The 22,367-nt window shown below is 39.2% G+C and overlaps 1 protein-coding gene across 1 annotated transcript in view; it reads left to right on the top strand.

The window, feature by feature from the left end:
• Nucleotides 1-22,367, top strand: part of LOC131440619 (uncharacterized) — a 57,203-nt gene that overhangs the window by 5,462 nt on the left and 29,374 nt on the right. The window contains exons 2-3 of the mRNA XM_058612058.1: nucleotides 2,902-3,143; nucleotides 9,399-9,644. Coding sequence (XP_058468041.1) covers nucleotides 3,042-3,143; nucleotides 9,399-9,644 — 348 coding nt within the window. The 5' untranslated portion in view covers nucleotides 2,902-3,041. The remainder of the gene's footprint in view (nucleotides 1-2,901; nucleotides 3,144-9,398; nucleotides 9,645-22,367) is intronic.

The raw sequence follows: 22,367 nt of genomic DNA, 5'->3' as shown, positions 1-22,367 counted from the left end.
GGTAGACCGACTGAGGTTCCGGCTCGGGATGTGTTGGCGAGTCGGGATAGTTCATATATGCTTCTGATATACCAGTTCCTCAAACACATTAATATACAAGTGTAATCTGTTACATCTTGCTTAGAAAGTTCCTCCTATTTATCGACGTTATTTCAACTGTGGCTAAGAATTATTTTCACCTGCAGGCTCGACACTAACTTCCGCCGATTATCCCGATTCCTCATCTGTCCACCATCTTCATCGGAACTAACAAGATCTTCTTGCTGTCACTAACCTTTTCGCTTCCCCCCTCCCCGTCTCTTCTCCATCTCGATGTCAACTAATTAGATCTCTGTCGTTCTTAGTCATTTCGTTCCCATATCCCCATTTTACTTCGTTTTCCGCAATATTTACTTCTCTATATTTTTTCGTTATATTTACATCACCATCATCGCCCACGGAAGGTCGCTCTAGTCATGCGGGCCACCCGCCGGGTATTCGTAGCCTGGGGGTGTTTCCCGCGGACCCACACGGACCGAGGGATGCGGCCAACGTCATCTGGAAGACTCATGACATATTCCATCCACCGGCCGGTGCCGACCGCCAGCTGAAGGTTGGATCAGCCAAAGTCGACCACTGCGACCCCAATACAACATTATCCAATCATACTATCCTAGTTTTAAGTTAGTCGTTAATAAAATTAGAAAAAGTCCTTGGCACCTTAGAGCTAAAGCAGTGTGCCTTAAAAATAATTATATTATTGAATAAAAAAAAAAAAAAAAAACCAAACAATAATCACATTCTCAAATTGAATGGTTTCTAATTGACATAGTCTGATCAAGCAAAATACTTAGGTTTAACGTATGACAAAAAACTCACTTTCAAGGATCATATTGAAGGAATCCAGGCAAAGTGTAATAAATATATTAAATGTTTATATCCTCTTATAAACAGAAATTCTAAGCTCTGTCTAAAAAACAAATTGTTAATTTATAAACAAATTTTCAGACCAGCCATGCTTTACGCAGTACCAATTTGGTCAAGTTGTTGTTCCACCAGGAAGAAAACACTTCAAAGGATTCAGAATAAAATTCTGAAAATGATTTTGAAGCGTCCTCCCTGGTTTAGTACAAATGAGTTACACAGACTCACAAATATAGAACCATTAGATGTAATGTCACATAATATTATAAGCAAATTCCGACAAAACTCGATGCAATCTTCAATTGAATCGATTCGCTCTCTGTATTAGTTAGTAAGTTAGTATATAAGTTCCTTTTCCCCATTACACAATACAAGTAGATTTAGAATTTTCCCTACACAAAAATCTCAGAATTGCGATAGCAAATAATGTCCTCGTGGTAATTACCAAATCATGTATTCAATAGGGCTGAACAGTCACCACTTGTGGCTGAACACCCAATTTAAATCTTAATAATTTAATTTTAACTCATATTCCAATAAACAGACATTTAAAAAAATATTTAAATCATGCCGCGGTTCATAACAAACATATTTCCTGGAAATTTGTTTCAATGGCAATGAGATCAAACTGTTCAAAGAACACGTAATTTTGGAGTCACTCTGCAAAAACGCAATTTCTAGATTATTAAATAGTAATCAGATGGATTGAGTTCAAATTGATTCTTAGAAGAATCATTCGCTCATTGATATTCACTATTTGAATATTCCAAAGAAAGCTTTTGAAAAATTCATTTATTCAAAACATCCAAAAATAATGGGATCGCACGCACAAAAATACGTTGATCATACCATTACATTTCATTGTCATTTGAAGTCTTTATATAGTTGAGGACAACGCTTGATTTTATGCTGCAAATAAACAATAATACGCCTGAAGTCATAGCCGTCAATAAAAGATGCGTTACGCTTAATTTTCAGCAGATCGGTCCAACTAGTTCATGATGCATTTAATCATGGTGTATTATCATAATATGAAAATACACTCTTTCTCTGAAATCATGACTTATTTTGCTTATTTGTGGAACTGAAATTCTGCCAGTGCAGTAATCAGTTTTGACGTTTACGTCACTCATACCATTATATCACTGGAACCGTAAGTGACAGCCATTTGAACTTCAAACTGTTTAATGTATACATAGTATCATTAAAACGAACCCAACTTTGTTGAAATGTTGACTCCGAATCAGACAGTGATACTGATAACGACGAAGACATTTTTAAAGTCTAAGGTTGATGTCAGAGTGAGCGCGGAACGCGAACCGAAGCGAAGCGATTCAATGCGATGTACTGTTTTCGCATCTCATTCACTCTGACAGGCTTGCTTTGATCAAATGCAACTAGCTCGCACGCGCGCCTCGACGCATCGCGTGACGCTTTCACTCTGACATCAACCTAAGTGAACCAAAATTTATCGTATCAAAAATCATTCGTTTCAAAATTCATTATAATATCTACAATCAATACGTGATATGGAAAGATAATGTTGACTATTTTTATTTACTGTGAATCATAAATTCGGTTTCGGGGTTTAATCTAACGCTTCCCTCCATGAAAGATTTTTCAACATTAAGTTTGAATAATAGATGACTTATTATGCAAAATTGCAAATTACTAGACAATTCATACTTCGTTCTCAGAATTTGTTTTACAGTGTCAATATTGTGGATGATGCACTTTTCTTTCGAATATTTGTACTTTCCCCACCTTTTGAACCCATTCTTGAACCCTACCCTCGAATGATTCCTGCTGTTTGCTTCTATTCCTACGATATATCACACTATCAACAATATATCAACACTATCGCTTTTTCAAATGAAATTTGTTCACTTATTTTCAACTTCGTCTATAATCACTTAAGTACATTAATGATAATTCAAACGATTTACAACAATTGTAGTGTAGTAAGTATGCAAAATAATATTTTTTTTTGTCCTGCAGTGATATCTTTCAAAATGAGAACATCCCAACGGCCTTTTACGTGAGAAACAACCTTATTGAGTTCTTTAGATGTAGTTGAAGAAAACCGTAACAACTGGTGATTATAAGAAACTGTTCCACCAGAGACATCGACAACTACGATGAGATTCCAAAACAGCATCTACATTAGCTACTTGAAACTGAAACGTTTCATAATAGGAAGATCATTGATTCTTGTGCTCCTTTTGGGAATCACAGATAAGGTAAGTTCAATAGTATTTTTTTGTAATGGAGCATTCACAAAGACAAATTCAGAATTCAGGAAACCTTCTCAGATTTTATAGAAACATTCTGGGCATTTAAACTTAATAACAGAAAAATGAAATGTTTGGTATAAACGAGTCTCAAAAAAAGAAAACTCATGACGCCTTGCTTATATTTTTTCTCATTCAGTTAGCTAGTCTTACTCTCAATTTGTAAAAGCATCGCTGGTACTTGATAAATTTAGTTTATTCTAGCCTGCGCAATTGATTGAGCAGGAAGTAAAGCAAGTGCAGCATTTCGGATGATTCAGGTTCAGAGCTCAGTTCCAGTATCAAGAATTCTGTTCAGTATTGAATCAATTGCCGGACGTTCGCAGAGCCAGTTTTCCTTTTGTATTGGAGCAAAGTAGAACGAAAAGTGGACAACGATGGGAAACATTATACAAAATCAGCCCTTCTAATGGCTCCAAATGTTATCTAAAGAACTATTAGAATTACTTATCTGTTGAAATATGCAAATCGGAAGTGAATATAATCAGTTTAGTGAAGGTTTACAGTTTGAAAGATTCTAATAAGGAAATTTTCGAGTGTGTATATTGGTTTGAACACGTTTTGTTGACTTCAGAGTATGCAAAAAACTTTGAACGTGTATGTCTTTCTTTTTTCTGTTCGATCATTTTCATATGAAAGTAGGCAGCATCGATTAAAAAATTTTAGTAGTAAAGAAGGGGAAAGCTTGCACAATTCACACAAACGATTAGTTAATCGTTTGTGTGAATTGTGCAAGCTTTCCCCTTCTTTACTACTCAATTTTTTTAATTTTAAAAACTGATATTCGGAATTGCAGTGTTGGTGATTGCCGAAAATTTCACAGAAGCTGCTATATTGCTATCTATATTGTATACAACATTTTCAATCCGGTAGAATATGCTACAAGAACTCGAGTCTCTCAATGCATGAACCGCGAGAGAATTGTTCTACATTCCTTCGCTCCACTTCATACTCTGAGTATTTCTCGGCCCTTAAAAAAATTACAATCTGATAATGATCGTTGCTGTGTGGAATTTCCCAAGAAAGAATCGCAAGTTGACAATTATCGCAGAAAATCGAGTCGATGATTCAACTTGATGATTCTCATACTAGGTTGCAATATTTCAAAACCCTTGTGTGGAGCATTCACATACATTTTCATAGACGCAACTTTTACAAAGATTATATGCACATAGTTGGAATAAGCGGCAATAGTAAAATGATTCTATCGCAATCATCAACTGCCTGTATAGAATCGGATCGCGAAACGAGAATTAGCGACCGTTTGTTGCTTCAGAGAAGATCCCCACAGCGGCGTGCCAACCTTTGATTCTCAAAAATGTCATCGAGAGAAATTCACTCTCGCACTGGTGTCGATTCTATGTTAAATGAGCCATGGCGGGTTTTTGTTGTTGCGATGATTTCTAACTCTCTTTGATGGCACTGATTCAATCGTTGAAGAGTTGCCAGCGAACGTTCTTTGATACGATAAAAGCCATCCTTGCGGAATTGTAAATGAAGCGTGCTAGTTTTATTCGTATTCATGTCATCTAGTTTTGTTTCTGACATTACTCACCCGCTTTTTTCGGTTGGTTTTATAAATTTTAAAAAGTGTTCAACTTATTTTCACAATATATATTTTTTAGGAGTGCCCAATTGATTTCCTACAACTTCTTGTATTAGAAGAATGTGCATGTAAAAATAATTTTTGCAAACCTTTTTGAAAATCAGTCTTGAATCGAATTGGTCTCTGCATCTGTGCAAAATAAATGTTTTGTCATACTGGAAACGTGTGCAAACTTTCACCCGAATTAGAGGATGTGAATTCTGATGACTTGCTAATCGTTTCTGGAATTGCTTAGTTGTCTTATGTTCCCCGATGTGGAAGGATTTGTAGTGTAAATAGGTACTTTGCATAAGTCATGCACTAAGAATTGGCAGCGAGGTCTTTTCTCATATTTCTCATATTTATTCCATTTATTCATCTGACAATATAATAAGTCTTAATGAATATATCAGTCAAGTTATAAAATATTCGATCGTAACACTTTCTGAATAAACTTATGTGTCGGTTCATTAAAATCGAAAAGATTTTCAACAGTGGAAAATGTTCTTATACATGTAGTTATCGGCTCATGGAATCCGAACGTCGTTCGATGATATCTCGGTTGAAATAGGCTAGTAGAACGCAGCAATCGTTGCGTGGCACGGAAATCAAGTAGAGACAAAAGTTGCGGTGAGTCGATATCGCCATTGATTAGTTTTGCCACAAACACAGCTTGTTGAATTTTCCTGCGCCGTTCCAATGAATCAAGACCTATCAGACGACAGCGATCGGGGTACGGTGGAAGGTCAAGCGGGTTTTGCCAGGGAAGATTTCTTAGAGCCAGTCGGACAAATCTTTTCTGAACACGTTCAATCCGTAAGTTCCAAACAATCTGATACGGGCTCCAAACTAAACTAGCATTCTCAAGTAGCGGTCGAACCAATGAACAGTATAATGCCTTCAAGCAATGGGGATCTTTGAAGTCACGTCCGATTTTGGCAATAAAACCCAGTTGCCGTGTTGCTTTTGAAATCAAAGATGAGCGATGTAGGTTGAATGTAAGTTTGGCATCCAACAAAACACCAAGGTCGTTAACATGATCAACTCTTTGGAGCGTTTGTCCATCAATTTGATAATCAAAATGCAATGGATTCTGTATTCGGTGGAACGTTATGACCTGACATTTCGCAGTACTGATAATCAGCCAGTTTCTTTTGCACCAAGCAACAAATGTATCGAGGAGCTGTTGGAGCCGGACACAGTCGTCAATAGATCGAATTACATGGTACAATTTCAAATCATCAGCGTAAACTAATCTGCAGCCGTTACTGAGCAGCAAAATAGCATCATTGAAAAACAAAGAGAACAGAAGCGGACCCATATTGCTGCCTTGAGGTACTCCTGACACATTCGTAAACTGAGATGAAACGCTCGAGCCCAATTTTATTCGTAAAACTCTACCACACAAGTAAGAGTATAACCAATCAATGAACTTTTGAGTTCCACCTAATCGCGACATCTTTCGAAGGAGTATTCGGTGGTCTATTCGGTCAAACGCTGCTTTTAGATCCGTGTATACCGCATCGATTTGTACCTTTTCCTCCATACGCGAAATGCAGGTCGAAGTGAAATCTAATAAATTTGTGCTGACCGAGCGTCCAGGCATAAACCCATGTTGTTCAGTTGAGATATAATGTTTAGTGCGAAAGAGCAGCTCATTGCTTACAATTATTTCAAAAAGCTTTGAAGCAGCAGATAAACTTGTTATGCCTCGATAGTTTCTTACATTACGACGGTCACCACTCTTGAATACAGGGAACATGAAGGATTGCTTCCAAATCTCAGGAAAAATGCCTTGCTCGAAAGATTTGTTGAAAATAATGCACAGAGGCTCAGCTAAAGCAGCAGTACAATTAGTGTAAACTGCAGCGGGTATTCCATCAGGTCCGGCTGAATATGATTTTTTCAGTTTCTTCGCAGCGGCAAGAATCATTTCAGGAGTAATTATAAACGTATCCATACGCACTAAATTTTCAGGAACGTCCATAGCAGCGACATCAGCTTCGGCGTCGGAAGCAGTATTTCCAGCAAATACCGAAGCGAAAAATGTTGCGAACAGCTCGCACGAATCCACCGTTGAGTTAGACTCCACGCCGTCGAGACAAACATTTGGAGGAATGGATGAACATTTTCGCTTTGAGTTGACAAATGTCCAGAACTTCTTGGGATTTCGTCGAAGGTCAGTTTGAACTCGCATGACGTAATCTTTGTATAGCCGCGCGTTCAATTTACGATAACTTTCACTGGAGTGTTTGAACATTCTTTGTGTCTCAGCATTATGAAAACGACGATGTTTGCGTTGCCAGGCATTGCGATCCCGCTTGAGTTTACGTAGGTACGCTGTAGTCCAAGGAGTAGCAATGGGTCGTTTTGCTAATGGAAGATTAGAACTGAGCCATTGAAACAAAATATCACAGAATAGCGAAGACATCTCATTCACGTTATCGATTTCATACAAAACAGACCAATTAACATCCTGCAAATATGCTTGAAAGGCAGTAAAATCAATTTTTCGGTAGTTCAATGGCATTGATTCGACAATAAGCTGGGTATCACATGAAACGCTTTCACAATCAACGGGCAATGAAACAGCTAAAGGCGGATGGTGAAGGTCTACGGGTAGTAGTGGGGCAACACAACGATCAACTACCAATTGGCTCTCTAACGAACAAAATATCAGATCGAGCGTTCGTCCGAGATGATTCTTATGGCGATTCCTTTGATATAAATTCAAATAATCCATACCATCTATCAGTGTCGTACTGGCAACGGGTAGAAGAGAAGGAGATTGTGTTACGTCTGATCCATGACCCCACGTTATCCGTGGCTGGTTGAAATCACCGCACACAAAAACAATATCACTTGCGGAACTTTTGCTGCACAGCTCCGAAACAGTAGAAATGTGCTCATCGATCACACCAACTTGCTGGCTTTTATCGGGAGGGATATACACACCGCACAGAAATATCTTTCGGTCCCGCACGGTAGCACATACACACACTTGTTCGAGGCAACGACCATTCACCGTTTGTACAACAGAGCTGGCATATTTTTGAGAAACAGCAACTAAAACACCGCCAAACTTTGATTTGACACTGTTTGCTAAGCTGCGGTCGCAGCGGAAAACGTTGAATGCATTTCCAAATAACTGTTGGGAATTGATCCGATCGTCGAGCCCGGTTTCAGTAAGAATGATGATATCGTAGTTGCAGTCACACACTGCCAGGAAAAGCTCGTCGATTTTGGTCCTTAAACCACGAACGTTCTGGTAGTATACCCATATTTTATATTCATTTCGTTCATCACTCTGCAACACGGGATCATTTAGTGAAGCGATAGTTGTTTTAATACAAAAATACTCGCCTCTGGTGGAAACCCGAAGGTTTCCACCGTCCACGAAACAGCGCACGGAAGCAGGATTATTTTTTAGCTCTCCGAGCGAGGGAGCAGCAAACGACGATTTGAGTTTTTTGGCAAATCCACAAACTCTCGGAATAACAATCCGACGGGCCAAGAAGATGGGTCTAGAGCTTTGGTTTTCAAGCAAGGGTCCAATCCAATTTTATACGAAATGAACGACATGCCAGTTACATTCTTCCCTTTTGGTACGAGCCGTTTCAGATCAATTGATTCAGTTACACTAAGGCAGCGGGATACAATTTTTTGTACGTCATCGTCCGACACCAACGGATTAAGGCCAGAAAGATATAGCCAAAACTTTTCTGTATTATCGGTGATAATAGATCGCACGGACAGGTCACTCAAATCGATTTGATTAGTGCCACGATCAGTCGGAACTTGAACTGTGGGTTCATTTTCTTCAGTCCGGCGACGTTTTAAGCCTCTAGGCCAAGCTGGTGTAGGCCAGTTGGACTGGGTAGCTGACATATCCTCTATTTTTTTATTTAGAGCAGTAACGGCTTTCGAAAGTTGCTGAACTTGCGATGGCAAGTCAGTTGAATTTTGCGGGTCAGGCGCTATTGTCGACACTTGTTGTGTCTCATCGATATAGGCACGAATGCTTCGACGGTCCAGCACCTCTCTGCAAGCAGTGCAGAAAAGCATGAGTTTGCCATTGGTGAAGGCTTCTCTTAGGCCTCTAGAATTTATGCCGCAACAAGTTTGGCTAATATGAATGTAGGCCTCACAGAAACCACAACGCATTGGTTCGATGTCGTTTACATCTCTTTTACACTCGGCGCATTGTTTATTCTCCATTGCGCTTCTCACTCGTTTCGTGAAATACGGACGGTAGATAAAGACGGCAAGAACTTAACGAAACCTTTGTAGCTGCTGATTATTGACGCGTCAACAGACGATAATAACCAGGCACTTTTGCAGCAATGGGATTACTGGCACGATAAACGACAAATAAAGTATTCCACGCTGTGTACCTTCCAATAGGTCTGCTGAGATCGAATCACAGGTACTGATCACGGAATATAACGTTTTGAAACAGAATGGTTTCAAAACGTTATATTCCGTATTGGTTTTTTTTGAAACAGAATGGTTAAATTTCACAAATGGAATGTAATACCGACTTTTCTTTGTTTACCAAATAGCTAAAAGTAATTCAAGCCAATCGTTAAATAAAAATAATTGTTTTTCTAATCTTTCAGGTGACTTCCCAAGATGCAGAGTTCGCGCCCCATGTCACAGCTACTTGTAAAACGGGAACAATGAATATAAAAATTCAGTTCAATGTTCCGTACAATGGAGTAGTTCATGCAAGAGACTTTCGAACACCACCTTGCATGACTTTGGGAAACGGATCGTCGTCCGTTGCTCTAAGTCTCAACCTTCGAGCCCCACAGGACAGCGGTGATTTTTGTGGCATTCTAGTCAGCAACGTAAAAGGAGGAGATGTGAGTATTTTTTTATACAAAGTAAGGACTAGGGGAAGTGGGGGTAGCCTGTCACCCTATGCATTTGGTTTATTTTTCAACATCATAGAGCTGGAATTATAATTCCATTCATGCCATATCTTAATATAAGTACATGTACTTATGTACTTATCAACCAAAGTGCTTCAATAAAACTTATTAAAAATGAAGATGCTCGTGCGAGTAAAACTGCCACCCACTAGGGGTAAGAGCGACACACTTTAAAGTTAGACCGACATTAAAACTCAGAATTTCTATGGAGTTCAAATTTAGGGCTAAATTAATGGTGTTATTCATCTTGTTTGCTGATAGTATGGATCGACCGGTATGTTTTTGATTCACAAATTGAAACATTCCTACGTATAGGAAGCACATTTCAAAAGCTACTGCATTCTAGACGAGATTTAACTGTTGCTGACTCCAACGCATACGGCTAGTTTATTTTCTGCAGTTCTGTAGTATCCGTTGAAAGGTTCCAATCTGAATCAGAATCATCAAATAAATAAAATACCATGGAGGTCCTACCCCACAAGGGAGTGAGGGACTTTCCCAAATAATATACTTATTAATCAACACTCAATCATCAACACGTTTTTGTTCAACCTCACTATTCTTGGAATCGTAGTGTCGGAAAATAGAGTAGGCAATTATTATAGATAAGTGATTCCTAAACTGGTCACTATAGCCCACCAGTGGGCACTAGCTCATTTTAATTAACAATAAACTCAAAATGATCAACAAGGGGGCAATGAGTCGCAAATGGTGGACTTCTGCTTGAAAAAATCTGAGAAACGGTCAAAGCAAAATTTATATGAACGTAGATATTAGTCAAAAAATCATGGCCAGGATCAAGCCATCCTATTAGTTGCTAATGTGATTACAATGAACAGGGAATCATTAAATTATCAATTGTATAATGAACGTTGATGAATGCTTTTCGTGCATTTCAACGGATTCAAATCCTAAGATGTTTATCGTATAATGATACGTTATTCGGATTTTCCAAAGGTCCAGAACATTGAAAAAAATTAATCGTTTTCATAAACTGTATGTCCAACAAGAATAAGTGTAAATATATCACATCATGTCAATATTTCAAGTTCAAGACATTCAGTCATGGGGCTTTTGTTTGATTTCTTCCATCAAGTTTTGCACTGACTCCTTATAGTGGCGTATCTAGGATAATTAACGTAGAGTGGGATCGGCTTAGCGAGCAAAAAACGGTCTGTCGATTTCAGCACCGAAGAGCGACAAAAAAGTAAACCGAAGATTGTTTTGCGCCTTCTAAAAACGTTGTGTCTGGCCATAATTCAGTCTTCCGCTTCGAGATGCACGAGCACAATTGTCCTTGCTTCAGTGCAAATTCAACAACCGAGTATCAAATATCAAAATTAAACAGTAGGCATGATACTTGTTAAGGTCGAAGGCGACATAGCGTACCCAGTTTTCATCCTAATTACTGTTAAACCGCTTGTTTGAAGTTAGTCTCGAACATAGGCTGAGCAAAGATACGTGAGATTTTGTGTATCTATGTTACCGCCTAGGTCAACGTTTGTTCGATCTTGAATTAACATGTTATTTTAATTTTGTGAAGTTAGAAGGATAACTAGCCATTTCAACTGATAAAAAGCTAAATGTTAATCCATTCATCTAAAATTTTAAACTTTTCACCTTGGTGGGCAGTTACAATGAATGGGCATTCGACCAAAAAAGTTTAGGAAACACTGTTCTAGATCGTTTGATTCAATTATTACTTTAGTTACGCTTAAACTTTTGCGCAGAATAATAACATTCATTCTTCCGTGGCGATGCTAGATTTTTTCAATTTTACTTGACATTTGCAAACTTACAGTGAGTCCAATGTGCTTCGAAGTGCTGAAAATATAGGAAATATATGTGTTATTGATTGAGTAGAAAAAGGGTTATTCAGTTAAACGCTAAGGATGGTGGACTTACCCCTATTTCCTCCACTAGATATATTTGTGCGAAATTCAAAATGAGTCAGCTTCTCGATCATATCGATCATAATCATATCATTGAAAAAAAAATCACTAAGTATTCCAATGCAAATGCAAATAAATATTTCACATAATACTTTATACGTAAAACCTTTTTTTCTCGCACATAGAAGTGGGAGCCAGTCATTTCGCCGAAAGTCGTTTCGCTGAAAACCGTTTCGCCGAATGGGTCATTTCGTCAAAAGTCGTTTCGCCTAAAGGGTTATTTCGCGGAAAGGGCTATTTCGCCGAAAGGGTCATTTCGACGAAACGGTAATTTTGAATACATAACATAATTTACCGCGTTACCAAAGTAAGGTATAAAAACTTGTTTTAATCCACCTAGTGGTGTAATGATGCCTTTCTCTTTTTTATTTTCTCTTGTATATTAGGGCGGAAATACCCCGAAATACGACAATTTGAAAAGTTCAGAAAATAGTTTTGAAGATTTCTGTTTCATAATACTTCTACATTGATACACTACATTTGAATTTACGATAGTGAAAATCTATTCAATCAAATGTGAGAAAGCGAAGTAAGCTCTATTTTATCGTATTTGATTATTATTGTCGATACTTCCGAAACCGAAAGCTGGATATCGGCATAGTGATATTTGGTTCATTCAACCATACACTAACATATACTACAAATTTATTTACGGTTCTCTATGACTATTTGAATGTAGGAAAAAATATTCCGGTAGTCGGACTTGGATAAAATTTAGCAAATCATTTATGGGACTATCAATAGTTTATTTGGTTTCAGAGTTTCATGGTCTGCAAACTAGAGAAAATCACGAGCCAATATAAAGAGGTAGCTTATGAACAAAGTATTCCTCAAATTGACGTTTTCATACTGAGCACCCTATCTCCGAAACCAGGGGTTTGATCCGAATGAAAACTGGGATATTCTTATGACATCTTAAGAACTTCCATCTCCGAGTAAAGTGAGTGACATTTTTTCACATTTTTTGTGCATTATTTTCACATTTTTATGCATATCACCCTGTAATTCCGGAATCTGAAGTTGCATCCAAATGAAATTGCGGAACTTTGTATGAGACCATAAGACCTTTTATATGAATCTTAGTTTGTGGAACTCGATTCTGCCATCTCCGAGAAAAGTGAGTGACGTTATATTCACAATTTTAATGCACTATTTCCATAGTTTTGATGCATATCAGCCTATCACGTTGGATACATATGAAATTCCGGAACTTTGTGTGGAACCATGAGACCTTTAATTTGAATATAAGTTTGGGAAACTTGGTTCTGCCATCTTCGAGGAAATTAAGTGATATTAATTTCACATTTTTGGTCCATATCATCCTGTAATTCCGGAACCAGAAATCGGATCAAGATGATATTCAGGAACTTTGTATGGGACTATACGACCTTTCATCTGAATTTGTTTGTGAAAATCGGTTAAGCCATCTCTGAGAAAAGTGAGTGACATTATTTTCACATTTTTGGTGCATTATTTTCACATTTTTGGTGCATATCACCCTGTAATTCCGGAAGGCGAAGTCGGATCCAAATAATATTCAGGAACTTTGTTTGGAATCTAAGTTTGTGAAAATCGGTTTAGCCATATCTGAGAAAAGCGAGTGTTTTCTTCCTTCGAAAATATTCTAATTCGAACCGTATGTACTTCTGCAAGCGAAGATTTTTTTTTCTCTTTCGCCCTGGCTTAATAATTTGTGTGTTAAAATAAGTGTTTCGTGAATTCGTCGTACTTTGGCATAAGTGCACCGTTATAGTTCTGGAAGTGAAAAAAAGAAACCTTGCACAATTCACAAAGTATATAATTCACAAAATAACAACGATTTCATATATTCATAAGTGTGAAGAAACGTGTTAGTTTTATTTGAATTCACGATATCCAGTCATGTCCCAGTCATTACCCATACCCATTTTTTACTCAATGAGAGACATTGCCGCTTTATTCAGAAATAAGTAATCCAGATATTATTTAATATTAACTTTCTAGGCGCAGAGCTTCTGTAGGGTCAAAGGTAGTTAAGGTTCTACTTGCAATCGCAGGAAAAAGCTTTGGCGTTTTGCAATAATGACAGCTTTCTTGTAGTCAGCAACAGAGAAGCCAGCTTCACATAATTTTCAATATGCTTTCCGAAAACGATCACACACTGCCAATTGCTTCTAAAAGTCTTGCAATTGCTATTGCAAACACAGTATATTTCCGACGAAGCGCATGAATGTGCCGAAACCTTTTTGTTTTGCTTACGGAAACGATTCCAATCTGCAGTACAACAAACAAGCAAGCTTACTTTTGTCTCGTTCAAAGTCAGTCTCGATCAAGCGTTGGAAAACTTGATCACAACGAATTTATTTTCGCGAATTCGAGAAAAAATCCATCCAAAAATTTCGGATTGCTTCTGCAGTGGATCCGTCTCCTACGCCTGCATCGCCTCAAGTGGAAGCTGCTCGACAATAACTTAATGTAACTCACTGGGACACAGCGTTGTTGGATTGATGGAAGCCCCCGACACCCACACCCCAGACGTGCCGTCGTCGCCAGCGTTCATCAGGCGTCCCGGTCTTGTATGCGCTGATTCGTTTTTCGGTTCCAATTCGGTGTCTTCTACTCACCGGACACTGTGACGCACTGCAGTTGGCATTATGAAAGCCTCTGATTCCCTCACCCCAGTCGTGCCATTGCAGCCAGCACTCGTCAACCGTCCAGATCCAGTGCGTGTGAGCGGTGAAGAAGTGTTCCAATCCGTCACATCCCGCAAGTGTAGTAGAAACTTGCACAATTCAATAATTGACTGCCTTTCTGCTTCCAGTTCAAATTCACATTCGAACTGATCGCAGCTTCCGTAATAGTATCATGGAGTTCTTGTTGCTATTCGTCGTCGTTTGAAAACACAGCTTTTGCAGAACACTTCTGAAATCAAAGTTGAACAGGTATGAATGAAGATTAGTCTGAGTGATAGCTCATCATTATTTCTCTGTGTTGTTCATCTTCCAATGAAATGGATACGTAACCTGTCACTGAATAATGTGCATGTCCAATCGATAGACGAAATTGGTTCTGTTCATATCCGACCCACCGACGAACTTTTCATAATCGGAGATTTCAATTTTCCTGACTTGAAATAGAATCTCGCTTCCTACGATTTCCTGTATGTAAACCTGTTGCATTCATCCTTTCACATTGGCATCACGAACTTGCTTGACCGATACAGTCTCAACCTATTGCGTCAAGTGAATCACGTCCAATATTAGAGTAGTGGGAGGGGACGGGTATAGCGTGATGGGTAAGTCTATGCCTTTCACATAGCCCGCCTGGGTTCGAACCCCGCACATAGGGTCAGTGCGTTTTTCTGGCCCGAAGAGGTGAATGACCTCAAGGTTAAAACCCCTATAATCGAAACAAAAAAAAAAGAATAGTGGAATTCTCGACCTCTGCTTCTCGAACCAATTCGAATTATCGCAGCACTCTTTCCTCTGGTGAAATCCGTTAGACACCACCCTTTTCTGCACATTGTACTTGAATCACATAGATCATCGCACGATCGATATATTTCTCACTTCGTCAGCTACGATTTCAAAAAGCCGACTACAATAGTATGATTCTTTTTGTTTTTACGTAACCTGGAGTGAAAGACTTAGTCCTGTGTTAGTCTTGCGAATCAAATCTTTTCTAACATTATGACTAACGGCTCCATGGCAAACCTAAGAGATAATACCATTGAAAAGCTTGAAAAGGGCTGCATTGAAGATACTCTCGAAGAATGGAGGCTTAGTGCTTCGGCAAAATTACATAAAAATAAACTAAGTTTATAAAAAGACTGCCAAGCGTTGCTTTTCGAACTATTTACACAATGTGATAAGAGACTAAAATTCGAACCAAAATCATTCCGGAAGCATGTTAACGAGCTAAGAAAGGAGTCAGATCTACCCTCGTCTATGTTTTACGAACAACAAACTAGTGTCTGTGCGCAAGAGATAAGTGAAATGTTTATGAGAAAATTTTCCTTAAGTCCGTACCAAATCTCTCAGGCAATTCTTTATATACCTATATCAAGCCAGGCTTTGAATACAATCAATATCTACACTAGCATAATTGCTTGACAAATGATTTAATGATAGAAAGCACATCAATGTTCTAGCTATAACGTAAACAGGATCAAAAGTTCAAATATTGTTTGCCAGAAGAAGCATTGTGTGTAATGTAATCATTAAGATGATTATTGCTGATGTGATGTGGTCGTCCTGAAAAGGACGGGTTTTTTTTTTCAACTCCTTGTCGTTACGGATGGCCAGCTACCGATGGCGAGGGATGATTCTCGTTTTTTTGTTGTCACGGGCAGCGTAACCGTCCAATTCCAACATTTCGGTAGCCAAGTACTCTATCACTGCCGCCAGATAGACCGGTGCACCGGCACCGACACGCTCGGCGTAGTTTTCCTTCCGGAGAAGACGGTGAATTCTGCCAACTGAGAACTGCAGACCAGCACGGTTTGAGCGGGACTATGCCTTGCCATTAACTGTTCCTCCTGTGTGCGTGTTTCTGCGTAAAAATTCCACAAGATGCTGTTAACAGCTAGACAGTCAATTCAGCATTACTGGCTGCCGCTCATGCATAAATGCATAAATATCTGTTTATTAATCTTATTTTTGTGTATTACATCAACATTTTACAGTACAAGTGTTTTGACCCTTTGGCCTTTCATCTTTGTTGTTCATACGATTCGTTATTAATAATAAGTGTTTTAGTTACTCTTGTTTTACATACTAATGTTTAATCATAATATTTATTTTAATTAATAATAAAATATCTACCTACTTGTAACTATCCCTAACCTAATACGTACAAATTTTGAATTATTTGTATTTCAGAGATTGAGCACCTCTCTTCAAATTTCGTGCAGTATTGTTCGAATTTTTGTTCTAGTATATCCAGGGAGGCCATCTCATGTACTTCACTAGTCCTTGTCCAAGAAGGTAGATTTAGAATCATCTTTAAGATCTTACTTTGAATGCGCTGAAGCCTAAGTTTGTGTGTTCGTGCACAGCCCCGCCAAACAGAGACTGCGTATTCAATTGCGGGGTAGATGATTTGTTTATAGACAGCCATCTGATTCTTCAGGCACAGTTTAGATGTTCTACAAATCAGCGGATACAGAGACCTAATGAGTATGCTGCATTTTTGAACGATTTTGAATGTGGAAACAAGATGACCTGAGTTTTTGCTGCATTGATCACAATTTTCCAGCTTGTAAAATATTCAGTTAGAGCGTCCAAACCTGTGTGTAGTTTATTCTTCAGAGCATTAATGACACGACCTTTGTAAAGAATGGCAGTATCATCAGCAAATTGTGACAAAACACCACCACCCAGAAGAGGTGGGATGTCTGATATAAAAATGTTGTATAGAATGGGACCTAGGATACTTCCCTTGGGTACACCAGCAGGAATAGTAAATCTTTCTGAAAGTGCATTATTCAGAGAAACCTGGAATGCTCTATCTGCAAGATAATTTTTGATAATTTTAATAAGATACATGGGAAAATTATACCGATGCATTTTAAACACCAGGCCATCGTGCCACACATTATCGAATGCCTTTTCAATATCCAATATTGCCATGGCAGTCGTTTTGGACACTGATTTGTTTTGCTGGATGACGTTGTTAACCCTTGTGAGTTGGTGGATGGTGGATCTTCCTTTCCGGAACCCAAACTGTTCTTCCAAAAATATATCCTGTTCATCTGCGAAAGCAAGAATTCGCCTTTGTAATGACTTTTCAGACAGCTTGGATAGGGCAGCGAGTAAGCTGATGGGCCGATAGCTCTTGGAAAGGGAACGATCTTTCCCCGGTTTCAAAACTGGGATAACTTTAGCTAACTTCCACATTGAAGGGAAGTAACCAAGCTCCCAGCACCTGTTAAAAATTTTAGCTAAGAAGACAAATGAGTGAATACTCAAATGTTTCAGCTCAATGTTGAATGTGTTGTCGAAACCGGGGGCCTTCATATTTTTGGATTTTTTCACAATAGCCATTAGCTCATTCGCAGTGACTCTACTTTCCTCAGGAACCAAGCTGTCTGATTGGTCAACTTCAGCTACGCTATCAGCAACGGCTCTTTCATGTAGACTAACAATGTTGAGTACTAAATTGTGAGAACATACAAACTGCTGGCCTAGCGCATTTGCCTTCTCTACTGGTGTGATTAAAGATATTCCTTCAGCTGCGTCCTGGGGTGACATCAGAGGAGGAATAGGCTTCGGTTTTTTCTTAAGCACATTCGTTAAGGACCAGAAGGGCTTTGAATGTGGGAGAATTTCTCGAAGATTTTGCTGGAAGTTCCTGTTGCGAAGCTCAGATATCCTTTCCTGGATTATCCTAGTTAAGTTGTTATAAGAAGTCTTCCTATCTATTATACCAGTTCGTTGATACTGCCTCCGGTAGATATTTCGAAGTCGGATAAGTTTCTTGGTGACACTGTCGATTTGAAAAGATGAACTCGGTATATGTTGTACTGGAACCGTCATACCGTACTCGGCATATGTTGTACTGGAACTGTGATTGAATGCTGGAAGGAAGATAGGGCTGCATCGATTTCCATCGGAGAATCAAGTGGCAAATCGATATTAATAAGTTGGTCGGCAATTTGTTGAAATTGGACCCATTCGGTGCGATAATAGTTCCTCCGAGGTCGAATAGGCACTGTTTCTGGTGAAGATCCCAACGTTAATATTACTGGAAAGTGGTCAGAAGAGAGCTCGTTGAAGACAACCGGAAAGCTGTCTATGGCGATGTTGCTGATGAATATATCCAAAATGGAATGAACTCCCGATCTGGAAAGTCGCGTTGGTTGATCCGGAGCGAGTATGTTGTACTGTCCAGCTTCGTAATCTTCGGCAAGTACGAATCCGTTTCGATTCTGTCTTTTGTTTCCCCACAACTCTTGCCGTACGTTCAGGTCCCCAGCAATGATGAATTTGTTCTGTCGTCGAGTGAGCATAGCCAGATCTCGCTTCAATAATGCACACGTACCATCTCGAAGATTTGTTTTTTTTTTATTTAAAAGATAGTTTTATTCAGGCCTATATACGTACAAGCTTTACGTGGCCGATTGAGCCGATTTTTTAAATAAATTTTGTTTTGAGTTGGATCTCGTTGTCACCCTTTTTCTAGGGGGAGAGGAGCTTCCATTTCCCTCCTGCGAGGATTGAGGGGCACTTCGTTTGTGGTTCGTCTCGTCATCCATTGTCACATCGATGGTATTGTTGTTGTTTTCATTGCTAGTTGCTGGAGATGAGCCTTGTTGTACATTGTTTGCTGTTGCTGGTTGGTTGGATGGTAAGTTGTTCACTGCAGTTAATGCACTTTGTTCTATAGGGGATACGTTGGATGGTTTCGTTGAAATAGATGCTTCACTGTTGTTGGTGACTGTCACAGGTGTACTGGGATTGCTTTGGGTTGGTGTGACGGAAGCACTGTTGTCCTTTGGTGTAGTTGTCTCCTTGTCCAGTTTATCACATGGCTTACCGTAGTGAACAGCTTTTTGACAATACTGACATGTGGCCATCTGATTGTCATAGGTAACAAGTGATTTGCACGGAATTCTTGTATCTTGACCGAAAATCACATAAGAAGGTATAGGCTTCTTCAAGTGTATGCGTAATACACGTACGCCATTTAGAATACCGGGGAAAAAATTCTTCCACTTTTCTTTTTCGATAGAATATAATAATCGGTGACGCTCGAGTGAAGATCATGCACACGCACTTCTATAACACTATCATCCATATATACTGGAATATTGTACCTAATGTTCTCGTGTTCCACATAGTGCACATTGTTATTGTCTTTTGCGAATTGAATTGCATCCAACTCTTTATAAAACTGGATGTAAACAGCATTATTCGTCTTATTGCATTGAAGTAAATGCACACGTCAAGATGCATCTGTTCCTTAAGCAAACCTTCAAGTTCTCGTATCGATTGTCGAATTATGCACTGCCTAAAGTCAACAACAATTGTATTCTTTCGTGTCGGCGGTAGCTTTTGTTCGTTTGGTTCACTCATTTTCGAGCTCTATTGTTCACTACACAATACTGTACTTGGTTTCTTCTGTTTCCAACGTAAGCGGTTTTGTTTTATCGACTGACTTGGAGGAGATGTAAAACCGAACTGACGAAGATTTGTTTGTTTGGGGCAGTACGCTGCAATGATGATGATGGTTCCCATCGTCGTTGTAATCTCAATTCCGATGGCTTCTATTAGTTGCAATTTAAAGGCTGACATAAGCCTATGATGAATGGATCGTTTAATGGCAATGGCAACTCCCCTCCTCTGGTAGTTATCCTGTCGAGCCTGTGAATTCTGTAATTGGAAATAAAAATAGAAATTTCAGGTTTGAGATTAGTTTCAGTTAAAATAGCAATATCGGCATTCTTCTCTTGAATAAAGTCGGACAATTCAGCAGTTTTGCTCCTGAGTGAGCAAGCATTCCAATTTACTATAACCAACTCATTATATTGCATATTCGATGATGAATTTGCCTAAGGCGTTGATTTGATCTAACCGCGTTCTGCAGTTTCGTAGTTTTGTTGTCATTGTTTCAAAAATGACGATCAGTTGTTCAGCAGAGAATAAGTCACCAGAGCCATCCTTTGCTTGTGGTTGATAATTTCCCCATCCAGGAGGGATTTTTGAGGAAGATTCTTTTTGTGATCCAGCGGCTGAATCTTTTGAATTGCTGCGAGGAAGTGGCGGCAAATTCGGAATATCCCTCTTCGGTGGGAGTCGTGGGAAATTAATTTCATCCTTCTGTGGAACTTTCACAGTCACCATCACAGTTCACACATTTTACAGAGATGTCATCTAGTAGGCACTTTTCCCGCACCGACTTTTCATGTGGCAATTCCTCGCTCCATGACGGCAGTTCAAACAGTTCGTGCACTGTGTGATATCCCGATGAACCGGTTTATACCGGCCTCCTGTCACGACGCCATCTTGATGAGATCAAAATCGGAACTTCAAAATCAGCAGATTACAACGTAAACAAACAAACAGTAATGCATTTGTTTAACGCGTTTACCTTGTTTAATACACGAAAATGAGTGAATTTTGTGTCGACTCTCTCACAATAACTTGTCGGTTTACCTAAAATACAGCAGACAGTGTTTTGGAACATTAAGTGGAGATAATTTTCACCATTTGAGAGTCGCGATGAGTATCAAAACATCGCAGTGTTTGGGGCTCGAAACGCGAGATGCTCAACGTAATCAGTATACTTTCAAATCGGCCAGACGAATGAGGAATCGTAACATGGGCAATGAGAGTGATGAATACTCGAACCGATGGATATTTGACTTTGCTAGGAAAGTTTGCCCAGATTCTGTTCCTACGCAGAGCATTATACGGGAATCTCCTCCAAATAATGGTTTTATTAATAACCCATTTACAATGATGGAATTTTCTATAGCACTCTTGTCTTGTAACAATAACGCTCCTGGGTTGGACAGAATTAAATTCAACTTGGTGAAGAATCTGCCCGACCTCGCAAAAAGACGTTTGTTGGAATTGTTCAACAAGTTTCTTGAGCAAAATATTGTTCCACCTGACTGGAGACAAGTGAAAGTTATCGCCATTCAAAAGCCGGGGAAACCAGCTTCCAATCACAACTCATATAGACCCATTGCGATGTTGTCCTGCATCAGAAAATTGTTCGAAAAAATTATTCTGCGACGTCTCGACACTTGGGTCGAGACGAACGGTTTGTTGTCAGATACTCAGTTTGGCTTCCGTAGAAATAAAGGGACGAATGATTGCCTTGCATTACTTTCGTCTGACATCCAAATTGCCTTCGCTCAAAAGCAACAAATGGCATCTGTATTTTTAGACATTAAAGGAGCATTTGATTCAGTTTCCATTGATGTTCTTTCAGACAAGCTCCACCAACATGGACTCCCAGCGGTTATAAATAATTATTTGCACAACCTTTTGTCAGAGAAACGCATGCATTTTTCACATGGCGATTTGGCAACATTCAGAATTAGCTACATGGGTCTCCCGCAAGGCTCATGCCTCAGTCCGCTTCTCTATAATTTTTACGTGAATGACATTGACAGCTGTCTTGTAACCCCATGTAAACTAAGACAATTGGCAGATGATGGCGTGGTTTCAGTGACTGGACCCAAAGCTATTGATCTGCATAAACCATTGCAAGATACCTTAGATAACTTGTCCGTTTGGGCTGTTCATCTTGGTATCGAATTCTCTGCGGAGAAAACAGAGTTAGTCGTCTTTTCAAGAAAGCATGATCCCGCGCAGCTTCAGCTCCATATGATGGGAAGAATGATCCAACAGGTTTCAACTTTTAAATACCTCGGGGTGTGGTTCGATTCCAAATGCACGTGGGGAGGACACATTAGGTATCTGATAACGAAATGCCAACAAAGAGTAAATTTTCTTCGAACAATAACAGGATCTTGGTGGGGTGCTCATCCGCAAGATCTAATAAAATTGTATCAAACAACGATACTTTCAGTGATGGAATATGGATGCGTTTGTTTTCGTTCCGCTGCAAACTCTCATATTATCAAACTTGAGCGAATTCAGTACCGTTGTTTGCGAATTGCCTTAGGCTGCATGCATTCGACACATACAATGAGTCTTGAAGTTCTGGCGGGAGTTCTTCCATTGAAAGATCGTTTTTGGGAGCTTTCATC

This window comes from Malaya genurostris, chromosome 1 (genome assembly GCF_030247185.1).
Source record: "Malaya genurostris strain Urasoe2022 chromosome 1, Malgen_1.1, whole genome shotgun sequence".
In the NCBI taxonomy this organism is placed as follows: Eukaryota; Metazoa; Arthropoda; class Insecta; order Diptera; family Culicidae; genus Malaya; species Malaya genurostris.
This window is presented reverse-complemented; position numbering and strand designations above follow the sequence as displayed.